Source organism: Entelurus aequoreus, linkage group LG09 (genome assembly GCF_033978785.1).
Source record: "Entelurus aequoreus isolate RoL-2023_Sb linkage group LG09, RoL_Eaeq_v1.1, whole genome shotgun sequence".
Taxonomy (NCBI): domain Eukaryota; kingdom Metazoa; phylum Chordata; class Actinopteri; order Syngnathiformes; family Syngnathidae; genus Entelurus; species Entelurus aequoreus.
In genome coordinates, this window is record NC_084739.1 from 69,904,746 (window position 1) to 69,919,127 (window position 14,382).

The following is a 14,382-nucleotide window of genomic DNA, read 5'->3' on the forward strand; positions in this document are numbered from 1 at the left end:
TACTTGTACTTGTACTTGTACTTGTACTTGTACTACTACTACTTGTACTTTGACGACGACTACTACGCTACTACTACTATTACTACTACTACTTCTATTACTGTACTACTACTACTACTTGGGTTGAGTTTTTCCTTGCCCTGATGTGGGATCTGAGCCGAGGATGTTGTTGTGGCTTGTGCAGCCCTTTGAGACACTCTTGATTTAGGGCTATATAAATAAACTTTGATTGATTGACTTTGGTACTTCTACTACTACTACTACAACTACTACTACTTGTACTACTACTACAAATACTACTACTACGACTACTCGTCCTACTACTACTACGACTACTACTACTTGTACTACTACTACTTGTACTACTACTACTACTACTTGTAGGACTACTACAACTACTACGACTACAACGACTACTACTTCTAATACTTCTAATACTATTACTTGTACTACTTCTACAACTACTACTACTACGACTACTCGTCCTACTACTACTACTTGTACTACTACTACTACCTGTACTACTACTACTACTACTACTACTTGTAGGACTACTACAACTACTACGACTACAACGACTACTACTTCTAATACTTCTAATACTATTACTTGTACTACTTCTACAACTACTACTACTACGACTACTCGTCCTACTACTACGACTACTACTACTACTACTACCTGTACTACTACTACTACTACTTGTACGACTACAACGACTACTATTTCTACTACTATTACTTGTACTACTTCTACAACTACTACTACTACTACGTATGTATGTATTATTTATTATTTATTACTAATCTTTAGTTTTTCATGAAGTTGTACTTGTGTTACTGCACTGCAACCACATCATTTCTTAATTGTGGGATCTATCCTATTTTATTTAAAAAAAAACGTGATGTTCACTCCTTTTTGATTTTGATAAAAACAGAAATAGTATTTTTTTTTTTTTTTTTTTTTTTGGACAAAAAAAATGTTATTTATTTAAATAAGTTGTATTTAATTATGAATAAAAAAATTGTAATTTTTTTAAAGAAAAGTGTTCATCCATCAGTTTTTTTCTAATTAAAATAATTTTTATTTTGTTATAATAAAAAAAAATGTAAATATATATTTGTTTCAATTTAAAAACTAATATTAAATGTAATATATATTTAACATATTATACAAAACACAAAAATAAATACATCTAGTTTTTTGAGAGGGTTTTGTACAACCACATCATTTCTCAATTGTGGGATGAATAAAAGTCTATCCTATCTTATAAAAAAACATGATGTTCACTCTTCTTTTTGATTTGGATAAAAACAGAAATAGTATTTATTTATTTTAATTTGTTTTATTTTTTTGTACTAAAATAAAAATAATGTTATTTAAATAAATTTTATTAAATTATGAATAAATAAATTGTAATTTTTTAAAGAAAAGTATTCATCCATTAGTTTTCTAATTTAAAAAATATATATTTTGTTAAAATTAATATAAATATATATTTTGTTTTAAATCTAAAAAATAATATACAATATAATATATATTCAATATATACAAAACACAAAAATAAATACATCTAGTTTTTTGAGAGGGTTTTGTACAACCACATCATTTCTCAATTGTGGGATAAATAAAAGTCTATCCTATCTTATTAAAAAAAACATGATGTTCACTCTTCTTTTTGATTTGGATAAAAACAAAAATAGTATTTTTTTTTTTTTTGACTAAAATAAAAATGTTATTTATTTAAATACATTTTATTTAATTATTAATAAATAAATTGTAATTTTTTTAAAGAAAAGTATTCATCCATCAGTTTTTTTTCTAATTAAAAAAAATTATATGGGAAAAAAAATATGTTTTATATAAATATATATTTGTTTAAATCTAAAAAATAATATGAGCAGCGGCTTCGTGCGAGCGCTCCTGGAAGTGAGGGCAAAAATACCCCTCAATTCAGTCAATTTCATGGCTGGCTCACAGCGTGTTCACCCCGTGATCACTTACGACCGACTTACAATTCTGGATGTGGAGAGATCGGGCCATTTTGGGCTGATAGATGCGTGTACGATGGACCTGCTCGCTAGCTTGGGAATTCTTCGCGAGCTACATCCAGCAGTGGCCTTTGAAGCAGCGGCATCGACTACCAGCGGAGACGGTCAGCGAAAGAGACGTAAGCGGTGCGCTCGGAAGCAGAAGCGGGGGTGTCGGGCGGGGCTAACAACAAAGCTAAATGCTTTGTTGTTAGCGGGGCTAACGAAAAAGCTAAATGCTAATCCACAAAGAAGCGCTAATAAGGAGTCTGTTAAGCTAGAACTAGCCAGCGCCAGGCTGGATAATCCCTGCACACATAGCAATTCTTCTAGAATAATATACAACTCACATAATGTTTTTTCTGCGTCAGAGGTGGACATGCATTTTACTGAGGTGGCAAACAATCTAAAAATTCCTGTCATATCAATTCCTAGATATGGTCGAAATTATTTAAAGTGCACTATGCATAATAAACGTAACATTATTAATATTGCTACTACGGATACTTTCAACAAAAACTCCTCAAAACAGCCCACTACCTATAATATGGGCTTTTTAAACATAAGGTCATTGTCTTCCAAAACGTTATTAGTTAATGAAGTCATCAGAGACAACAATCTTGATGTCGTTGGTTTAGCCGAGACCTGGCTCAAACCAGACGAATTTTTTGCGCTGGGTGAGGCGTCTCCTCCTGGCTATGCGGGAACGCATATTGCCCGCCCCATTAAAAGGGGTGGGGGTGTTGCACTAATATACAACAAAAACTTTAGCCTTACCTCGGACCTAAATAATAAATATAACTCGTTTGAGGTGCTCACTATGAGGTTTGTCACACCGCTGCCTCTCCACCTGGCTGTCATCTACCGGCCCCCTGGGCCCTATTCGGACTTTATCAATGAATTTTCAGAGTTCGTTGCTGATCTAGTGACGCACGCCGACAATATAATCATAATGGGAGACTTTAACATCCATATGAATACCCCATCGGACCCTCCATGCGTGGCGCTCCAGACTATAATTGATAGCTGTGGTCTTACACAAATAATAAATGAACCCACGCATCGCAACGGTAATACGATAGATCTAGTGCTTGTCAGGGGTGTCACCACCTCTAAAGTTACGATACTCCCGTACACTAAAGTAATGTCCGATCATTACCTTATAAAATTCGAAGTTCGGACTCATTGTCAACAAACTAATAATAATAATAATAACTACTATAGCAGCCGCAACATTAATACTGCCACAACGACGACTCTTACTGACCTACTGCCTTCAGTAATGGCACCATTCCCAAATTATGTGGGCTCTATTGATAACCTCACTAACAACTTTAACGACGCCCTGCGCGACACCATTGATATTGTAGCACCGCTAAAGCTAAAAAGGGCCCCTAAAAGGCGTACCCCATGGTTTACAGAAGAAACTAAAGCCCAGAAATTATCATGTAGAAAGCTGGAACGCAAATGGCGTGCGACTAAACTTGAGGTTTTCCATCAAGCATGGAGTGATAGTTTAATAACTTATAAACGCATGCTTACCTCAGCTAAAGCTAAATATTACTCAAATCTCATCCACCTCAACAAAAATGATCCTAAATTTTTGTTTAGTACAGTAGCATCGCTAACCCAACAAGGGACTCCTCCCAGTAGCTCCACCCACTCAGCAGATGACTTTATGAATTTCTTTAATAAGAAAATTGAACTCATCAGAAAAGAGATTAAAGACAATGCATCCCAGCCACAACTGGGTTCTATTAACACAAATATGACTGTATATACGACGGACATTGCCCTCCAAAATAGTTTCTCTCTCTTTGATGAAATAACATTGGAGGAATTGTTAAAATGTGTAAATGGGACAAAACAAACAACATGTTTACTTGACCCAATTCCTGGGAAACTTATCAAGGAGCTTTTTGTTTTATTAGGTCCATCAGTGTTAAATATTATAAACCTATCACTTTCCTCTGGTACTGTTCCTCTAGCATTCAAAAAAGCGGTTATTCATCCTCTACTCAAAAGACCTAACCTCGATCCTGACCTCATGGTGAACTACCGGCCGGTGTCCCACCTACCGTTTATCTCGAAAATTCTCGAAAAAATTGTCGCACAGCAGCTAAATGAACACTTAGTGACTAACAATCTCTGTGAACCTTTTCAATCCGGTTTCAGGGCAAATCACTCTACGGAGACAGCCCTCGCAAAAATGACTAATGATCTATTGCTGACGATGGATTCTGATGCTTCATCTATGTTGCTGCTTCTTGATCTTAGCGCCGCTTTCGATACTGTTGATCATAATATTTTATTAGAGCGTATCAAAACACGTATTGGTATGTCAGACTTAGCCTTGTCTTGGTTTAACTCTTATCTTACTGACAGGATGCAGTGTGTCTCCCATAACAATGTGACCTCGGACTATGTTAAGGTAACGTGCGGAGTTCCCCAGGGTTCAGTTCTTGGCCCTGCACTCTTTAGTATTTACATGCTGCCGCTAGGTGACATTATACGTAAATACGGTGTTAGCTTTCACTGTTATGCTGATGACACCCAACTCTACATGCCCCTAAAGCTGACCAACACGCCGGATTGTAGTCAGCTGGAGGCGTGTCTTAATGAAATTAAACAATGGATGTCCGCTAACTTTTTGCAACTCAACGCTAAGAAAACGGAAATGCTGATTATCGGTCCTGCTCAACACCAACATCTATTTAATAATACCACCTTAACATTTGACAACCAAACAATTAAACAAGGCGACTCGGTAAAGAATCTGGGTATTATCTTCGACCCAACTCTCTCGTTTGAGTCACACATTAAGAGTGTTACTAAAACGGCCTTCTTTCATCTCCGTAATATCGCTAAAATTCGTTCCATTTTGTCCACAAGCGATGCTGAGATCATTATCCATGCGTTCGTTACATCTCGTCTCGATTACTGTAACGTATTATTTTCGGGCCTCCCTATGTCTAGCATTAAAAGATTACAGATGGTACAAAATGCGGCTGCTAGACTTTTGACAAAAACAAGAAAGTTTGATCATATTACGCCTATACTGGCTCACTTGCACTGGCTTCCTGTGCACCTAAGATGCGACTTTAAGGTTTTACTACTTACGTATAAAATATTACACGGTCAAGCTCCTGCCTATCTTGACGATTGTATTGTACCATATGTCCCGACAAGAAATCTGCGTTCAAAGAACTCCGGCTTATTAGTGATTCCCAGAGCCCAAAAAAAGTCTGCGGGCTATAGAGCGTTTTCTATTCGGGCTCCAATACTATGGAATGCCCTCCCGGTAAAAGTTAGAGATGCTACCTCAGTAGAAGCATTTAAGTCTCATCTTAAAACTCATTTGTATACTCTAGCCTTTAAATAGACTCCCTTTTTAGACCAGTTGATCTGCCGTTTCTTTTCTTTTCTTTTCTACTCTGCTCCGGGGTGGACCGCTAGCCTGTCCATCAGATGGGGACATCTCTACGCTGCTGACCCGTCTCCACTCGGGATGGTTCCCGCTGGCCCCACCATGGACTGGACTTTCGCTGATGTGTTGGACTTTCACAATATTATATCAGACCCACTCGACACCGAGGATGTCGTTGTGGCTTGTACAGCCCTTTGAGACACTAGTGATTTAGGGCTATATAAATAAACATTGATTGATTGATTGATTGATTGATTGATTGATATAATATATATTCAACATATTATACAAAACACAAAAATAAATACATTTTGTTTTGTGAAAGGGTTTTGTACAACCACATCATTTCTCAATTGTGGGATAAATAAGTCTATACTATCTTATAAAAAAAAAAACATGTTCATTCTTCTTTTTGATTTAGATAAAAACAGAAATAGTATTTATTTATTTTTAATTTTTATTTTTTTGGACTAAAATAAAAATAATGTTATTTAAATCCATTGTATTTAATTCTGGATAAATAAATTGTCATTTTTTTAAAGAAAATATTTCATCCATCAGTTTTTTTCTAATTAAAAAAAATTATTTTGTAAAAAAAAAAAAAAGTTTAATATAAATATATACAGTATTTGTTTAAATCTAAAAAATAATATAATATATATTTAACATATTATCCAAAACACAAAGATAAATAAATTTCCTTTTTTGAGAGGGTTTTGTACAAAAAATAATTTTGCCTTTTGACTGAGGAAAAAATGCTGTATGGGTCAGGTGAAATCAATTAAAAGGCATGAAAAGTCTTCCTCCCAAACTTTAGGGGGCAGCATATTACCACCAACTAATTTACGGGGCAGATTTCCTTCTCAAACCTCTTAACACGCTACACTGCGCCCCCTACAGGTCGCGCAGGCCAAGCGGTGGCGATGCGGGCCAAGGCGTTCGGCTTCAACGTGATCTTCTACGACCCTTACCTCCAGGACGGCCTGGAGCGCTCGCTGGGGGTCCAGAGGGTCTACACGCTGCAGGACCTCCTCTACCAGAGCGACTGCGTGTCTCTGCACTGCAACCTCAACGAGCACAACCACCACCTCATCAACGACTTCACCATCAAGCAGGTGGGCCGCCCTGCTGGACGCGCGGCGCACTGCGGCGTGTGACGCTGACAAAGTGGCCGTTGATGTTTGCAGATGCGTCAAGGAGCCTTCCTGGTCAACGCGGCGCGAGGAGGTCTGGTGGACGAGAAGGCCTTGGCTCAGGCCCTGAAGGAAGGAAGGATACGTGGAGCCGCTTTGGACGTCCACGAGACAGAACCCTTCAGGTGGCAACTCTATTGTAACCAGAATGTACTTTCACTTTCACTTTCACTCTCCAGCCTTAATATAGACAAGTGGGGCAGCGATCCAACAGAGGGCGCTGTAGTGTTGATGTGACTCGGACCAAATATCCATGTACAATAATAATAATACAGTTTGATGTAATAAATCAAATATATATATATATATACAAAAGCAGTGAAGTTGCCACGTTGTGTAAATAATAAATAAAAAGAGAATACAACAAATATTTTTCAACTTATATTCAATTGAATAGACTGCAAAGACAAGATATTTCATGTTCACTCTGAGAAACTTCTTTTTTTTTTTTGCAAATAATCATGAACTTAGAATTTAATGGCAGCAACACATTGCAAAAAAGGCATTTTCACCACTGTGTTACATGGCCTTTCCTTTTAACAACAATCAGTAAAGGTTTGGGAACTGAGGAGACACATTTTTGAAGTGGAATTCTTCCCCATTCTTGCTTGATGTACAGCTTAAGTTGTTCAACAGTCTCCCTTCTCATATTTTAGCCTTCATATTGCACCACAAATTTTCAATGGTCTGGACTACAGGCAGGCCAGTCTAGTACCCGCACTCTTTTACTATGAAGCCACACTGTTGTAACACCTGGCTTGGCATTGTCTTGCGGAAATAAGCAGGGGCGTCCATGATAACAACATATGTTGCTCCAAAAGCTGTATGTACCTTTCAGCATTAATGGTGCCTTCACAGATGTGTAAGTTACCCATGTCTTGGGCACTAATACACCCCCATACCATCACACATGCTGCCTTTTACACTTTCACCCTAGAACATGGTTCTTTTTTTCTCTTTGGTCCGGAGGACACGACGTCCACAGTTTCCACAAACAATTTGAAATGTGGACTCGTCAGACCACAGAACACTTTCCCACTTTGCATCAGTCCATCTTAGATGAGCTCGGGCCCAGCGAAGCCGGCCGCGTTTCTGGGTGTTGTTGATAAATGGCTTTGGCTTTTGCATAGTAGAGTTTTAACTCGCACTTACAGATGTAGCGACCAACTGTAGTTACTGACAGTGGTTTTCTGAAGTGCTCCTGAGCCCATGTGGTGATATCCTTTACACACCGATGTCGCTTTTTGATGCAGTACCGCCTGAGGGATCCAATGTCCGTAATATCATGGCTTACGTGCAGTGATTTCTCCAGATTGTCTGAACTTTTTGATGATATTACGGAGCGTAGATGATGAAATCCCTAAATTCCTTGCAATAGCTGGTTGAGAAATGTTGTTCTTTAACAATTTGCTCAGGCATTTGTTGACAAAGTGGTGACCCTCGCCCCGTCCTTGTTTGTGAATGACTGAGCATTTCATGGAAGCTGCTTTTATACCCAATCATGGCACCCACCTGTTCCCAATTAGCCTGTTCACCTCTGGGATGTTCCAAATAAGAGTTTGACGAGCATTCCTCAACTTTCTCAGTCTTTTTTGCCACTTGTGCCAGCTTTTTTGAAACATGTTGCAGGCATCAAATTCCAAACGAGCTAATATTTGCCAAAAATAACAAAGTTTACCAGTTCAAACATGAAATATCTTGTCTTTGCAGTTTATTCTATTTGTATTTACCATTTACACAATGTGAAAACTTTACTGGTTTGGTATTTATAGAAAGTATTTCAACAAGCCGCTCTTTTCTCGCCCAGCTTCTCCCAGGGGCCTCTGAAAGACGCGCCCAACCTGATCTGCACGCCGCACACCGCCTGGTACAGCGAGCAAGCGTCGCTGGAGATGCGCGAGGCCGCCGCCACGGAAATACGCCGAGCCATCACGGGTACGTCACTGAGCGCGTGCGGACCGCGACGTCCCGCTCATTACCATGATTTGATTAACGTGGACCCCCCCCCCGACTTAAACAAGTTGGAAAAACGTATTCGGGTGTTACCATTTAGTAGGGGTGTAACGGTACGTGTACCGTATTTTTCGGAGTATAAGTCGCACCGGCCGAAAATGCATAATAAAGAAGGAAAAAAACATATATAAGTCGCACTGGAGTATAAGTTGCATTTTTTGGTTGGAAATGTATTTGATAAAAGCCAACACCAGGAATAGACATTTGAAAGGCAAATAAAATAAATAAATTGCCAGAAATAGCCAATTTGCTCAATTTACCTTTAACTCTATGTTATTATTAATAATTAATGATTTTTACACTTAATTGAACGGTTTAAAAGAGGGGAAAACACGAAAAAAATTCAATTTCGACTCCTTAAAATTCAACCGAAAAAAAGAAGAGAAAAACTTAAAAATAATTTATGGAACATCATTAGTAATTTTTCCTGATTAAGATTAATTTTAGAATTTTGATGACATGTTTTAAATAGGTTAAAATCCAATCTACACTTTGTTAGAATATATAACAAATTGGACCAAGCTATATATATAAGCTAAGTCTATCTGATAGCTCAGTCACAGCTCTTTTTATTACCAAATATGTGTTATATGTGTTTTATGTCGCACGTTTACACCAAGAAGAATTCCTAGTTTGTGAACCCGTTCTCAAACAATGGCAATAAAACTATTCTGATTCTGATTCTGATATTTCTAACAAAGACAAATCATTATTTCTTCTACAATTTCCAGAACAAAAATTTTAAAATAAATTCAAAAGACTTTGAAATAAGATTTAAATTTCATTCTACAGATTTTCTAGATTTCACAGAATAATTTTTTTAAATTTTAATCATAATAAGTTTGAAGAAATATTTCACAAATATTCTTCGTCGAAAAAACAGAAGCTAAAATGAAGAATTAAATTAAAATGTATTTATTATTCTTTACAATAAAAAAAAAAAATACTTGAACATTGATTTAAATTGTCAGGAAAGAAGAGGAAGGAATTTAAAAGGTAAAAAGGTATATGTGTTTAAAAATCATAAAATCATTTTTAAGGTTGTATTTTTTCTCTAAAATTGTCTTTCTGGAAGTTATAAGAAGCAAAGTAAAAAAATTAATGAATTTATTTAAACAAGTGAGAACCAAGTCTTTAAAATATTTTCTTGGATTTTCAAATTCTATTTGAGTTTTGTCTCTCTTAGAATTAAAAATGTCGGGCAAAGCGAGACCAGCTTGTTAGTAAATAAATAAAATTTAAAAAATAGAGGCAGCTCACTGGTAAGTGCTGCTATTTGAGCTATTTTTAGAACAGGCCGGCGGGCTACTCATCTGGTCCTTACGGGCTACCTGGTGCCCGCGGGCACCGCGTTGGTGGCCCCTGGTCTAAAGAATAGTGAACAACAGGCTGAATAAGTGTACGTTATATGAGGCATAAATAACCAACTGGTATGTTAACGTAACATATTATGGTAAGAGTCATTCAAATAACTATAACATATAGAACATGCTATACGTTTACCAAACAATCTGTCACTCCTAATCGCTAAATCCCATGAAATCTTAGACGTCTAGTCTCTTACATGAATGAGCTAAATAATATTATTTGATATTTTACGCTATTGTGTTAATCATTTCACACATAAGTCGCTCCTGAGTATAAGTCGCACCCCCGGTCAAACTATGAAAAAAACTGCGACTTATACTTATACATTAAACTTGAGGCAGTTTAATGTTGATTAACGTGGACCCCGACTTAAACAAGTTGAAAAACTTATGGGGGTGTTACCATTTAGTGGTCAATTGTACGGAATATGTACTGTACTGTGCAATCTACTAATAAAAGTCTCAATCAATCAATCAATCAAAAAAAGCACTTTATACGTAGAAAGGTTTTGTTAAGAAACCATTCTGAGCTTTATCTTATTTAGTTTTTATTTTATATATGTTGACCGGGCTTTCTGCTCCGCCGCTCCCAGTCTGTGGAACGCTCTCCCCGACCACCTGAGGGCACCACTGACTGTGGATGCTTTTAAAAAAGGCTTAAAAAGCCTTTTTTTTAAAAAAAAAAAAAAAATTTTTTAGTTATATGCATACTAGTTTTAGCTATTAGGCTGTTGTAGTTTTTATTTTTTATTATATATATATTATTTTGTAATACACTGTAGCACTTTGAGATTGTTTACTCAATATAAAGTGCTTTTTACAAATAAAATATATTATTATTATTATTATTATAACATGAACCCTGGCAATGGACCCTGTGTGTATATGTATGTTATGCCATTGTTTACACATTTGGTAAATAAATAACCCAAAAATTTATATTTTGTTGTTTTCTTACTGTACCGAAAATGAACCGAACCGTGACCTCTAAACCGAGGTATGTACCGAACCAAAATTTTTGTGTACTGTTACACCCCTACCATTTAGTGGTCAATTGTACGGAATATATACCGTACTGTGCAATCTACTAATAAAAGTCTCAATCAATCAATCAATCAAAAACCGTCCGTCCTGCAGGTCGCATCCCCGATAGTCTCCGGAACTGCGTCAACAAAGAGTTCTTCATCACCTCGGCGCCGTGGGGCATGATGGAGCAGCAGCAGCAGCAGCAGCAGACGCACCCTGAGATGAACGGCGCCGCCTACAGGTGAGAAGTGGCATGTCAGCGCCACAACTCTTGCTTGGCTGTGACTTGGAAAAGATGGCCGGCGTTTTGTTTCTTTTGTCCCCGACCGCCCTGGGATGGATCCACCTAACCTAACGTGATCCCCTGCGGGGTGGCGGGGTGTTGTTGACAGAACTGATTGGAGGTTTATTCTGTAACTACTTCTCTCACACAGCCGAGTGAACCAAACCATGGTGCACGCCATAGCCACAGGGGGCGTGCAGGACAAATTATATTCCTAATTCCTCTCACGCAGGTAAATCAATGATGATGATGATGAAGAATTAAGTAGTCGCTCCTAAAAAAAAAAAGTGCTGTCCTTCACCTTTTGTTTTGTGTACGACTTTTCCCTGCTTTGTACTAAAATATTGGGACAACTACCGTATTTTTCTTACTATAAAACGCACTCAAAATCATTTTTTCCCCCTCAAAAGTCGACAGTGCGCTTTACAACCCTGTTAATAATTCTGGTTGTGCTTACCGACCTCGAAGCATACTTGCCAACCGTGAGACCTCCGAATTCGGGAGATTGGGGGGCGGGGTTTGGTGGTAGCGGCGGGTGTATATTGTAGCGACGACGTGGCGAAGTCGGGAGAGTGGCTGTGCCAGCAACCTGAGGGTTCCTGGTTCAATCCCCACCTTCTACCGTCCTAGTCACGTCCGTTGTGTCCTTGGGCAAGACACGTCACCCTTGCTCCTGATGGGTCCTGGTTAGCGCCGTGCATGGCAGCTCCCGCCATCAGTGTGTGAATGTGGAAATTAGGGCTGCAACAACTAATTGATTAAATCGATTATAAAAATAGTTGGCGATTAATTTAGTCATCGATTCGTTGGATCTATGCTATGCGCATGCGCAGAGGCAATTTATTTTATTTTATTTTATTTTTTTTATTTTTTTTTTAAAATTTTATAAACTTTTATTTATAAACTGCAACATGTACAAACAGCTGAGAAACCATAATCAAAATAAGTATGGTGCAAGCATGCTGTTTTTTTGTTCAATAAAATACTGCAAAGGATAGAAATGGAGTTTGTCTCTTTTATCCGATTATTAATCGATTAATCGAAGTAATAATCGACAGATTAATCGATTATCAAATGAATCGTTAGTTGCAGCCCTAGTGGAAATAGTGTCAAAGCGCTCTGAGTTCCTTTAATAAAAAAAAAAAAAGGTAGAAAAGCGCTATACAAGTACAACCCATTTACCATTTAGCGTCCCGGAAGAGTTAGTGCTGCAAGGGGTTCTGGGTATTTGTTCTGTTGTGTTTATGTTGTGTTACGGTGCGGACGTTCTCCCGAAATGTGCTTGTCATTCTTGTTTGGTGTGGGTTCACATATTTGTAACACCAGCTATTTCAACTCATTCTGACCATTCCAGTCTTTTAACATTTTCCCAAAAAATCCCGCTTTTCCAGAAATTCCCAAATTTCAATGAAATTTCCATTGAAATGAATCGGACATTTTTCAAAGTTCCACAATTCCCACATTTTTCATTCGAATCAAACTGTTCCAACTCCAAAATATTCAGCCTGTTAGAAATTGTGTGCTTTCTTTAAACAATTTTTTTTTTAAATCCCGGATTTCCAAGAATTCCTTAGTTTTCAGGGACATTTTTCCCCATTCAAAATGAATTGTCCATTTTTTAAACTTCGCACATTTTTCAACCGATTCAAAACATTCCAACATCAACACGTTCCACTCATCCAGACCACAAGGAAGTCTTTTACATTTAGAAAATAATAATAATAATAATATGACTCCTTTAATGCGCCTTATAATCCGGTGCGCCCTATGGTCCGGAAAATACGGTAATTGATTTATTTATGTGTCCCAATATTTTTGTATTATTTGTGATTCTTAATTTAGCGAGGTGCCCTTTTATTTAAAAAAAAAAAAAAACCTTCTAGAACCCTCTTCATCATACACAGAGGTGTCCCTAATCCAATGGCCACATACTTGAAGTGTCCCTAATCATTTGTCTTGGGTCTCCACAGGTTCCCTCCCGGCGTGCTGGGTGGGGTCCCCAGGCCGATGGAGGGCCTGCTGCCCGGGGGGGTGCCCATGGTCCACCCAGGTAGCCAGGCCGCCTCCCCCAACCGGCCCCCCTCCAAGCACGGCGACCCCACCAGAGAGCACACGTGAGGGCCGAGACCCCACCAGCATGGTCCCTCCCTGGGGACGATGGAGGACACACAGATGAGACTGTCAAAGCCCCCCCCCCCTAACCCCCACCCCCCCCTTTCTGTCTTCTTGGACTGACAGGAAGTCCTTTTAAGGCTTTCCTGCCCCCCCCCCCCTTCATTGACAAAACGTGTTGTTATTTTTGTTGTGTTTCTGTTCTCTCTGCTAATGTTCCATGTTTTAGCTGCTGTGTCTCCCTCTAGTGGACGGATGCGTCATTGCACTTCCTTACTGCAGCAAATCGGCCTTTAAACTCGACAATGAAATGACGGCAATTGTTGGACACGTCACGTGACGTGACGACGCGTCACGTGTTCTGGATATTACACCGATATGGATTATTTTTGTCTTCCGTCGTTTTAATTTTTTTTTGGTCCGTTTGTGTTCACGTCCCACATTTTGAGTGCAGTTTGAGTGTTGAATGTTCTCATTTCCTTCTAGTTTCTTCAAATCTTAGCACTTTTTTTTTCTTTTTTTTTTTTCTTTCTGTGTTTTGTTTGTTGTACAAGAAGGTGAACATTAAATTACACGTGCAGCTGGAACAAAAACAAATAAAACGTGCTGTCCCGATTGATGTTTTGTAGTTTAACACTCGAGTGTTATTATTATCTTTATAAAAATAATAATAATAATAATTAGTAGAGATGCTTTAAAATGTAATATCGAAAATTATCGGTATCGTTTTTTTATTATCGGTATCATTTTTTTTTTTATCGGTATCGTTTTTTTGTTTTTGTTTTTTTATAAATCAACATAAAAAACACAAAATACACTTACAATTAGTGCACTAACCCAAAAAACCTCCCTCCCCCTTTCACACAAAAGTGTTGTTTCTTTCTGTTATTAATATTCTGCTTCCTACATTATATATCAATATATATCAATA

The 14,382-nt window shown here is 37.9% G+C and overlaps 1 protein-coding gene across 2 annotated transcripts in view; it reads left to right on the plus strand.

Annotated features, from left to right (window-relative positions):
• The window catches only part of ctbp2a (C-terminal binding protein 2a), a 158,258-nt gene extending 144,187 nt beyond the window's left edge, over nucleotides 1–14,071 (plus strand). For both annotated transcript variants that reach the window (XM_062059266.1, XM_062059265.1), the window contains 6 exons: nucleotides 6,358–6,572; nucleotides 6,645–6,775; nucleotides 8,458–8,585; nucleotides 11,168–11,297; nucleotides 11,491–11,571; nucleotides 13,310–14,071. In XM_062059266.1, coding sequence (XP_061915250.1) covers nucleotides 6,358–6,572; nucleotides 6,645–6,775; nucleotides 8,458–8,585; nucleotides 11,168–11,297; nucleotides 11,491–11,557 — 671 coding nt within the window. In that variant the 3' untranslated portion in view covers nucleotides 11,558–11,571; nucleotides 13,310–14,071. The remainder of the gene's footprint in view (nucleotides 1–6,357; nucleotides 6,573–6,644; nucleotides 6,776–8,457; nucleotides 8,586–11,167; nucleotides 11,298–11,490; nucleotides 11,572–13,309) is intronic.
• Nucleotides 14,072–14,382: the final 311 nt, after the last annotated feature.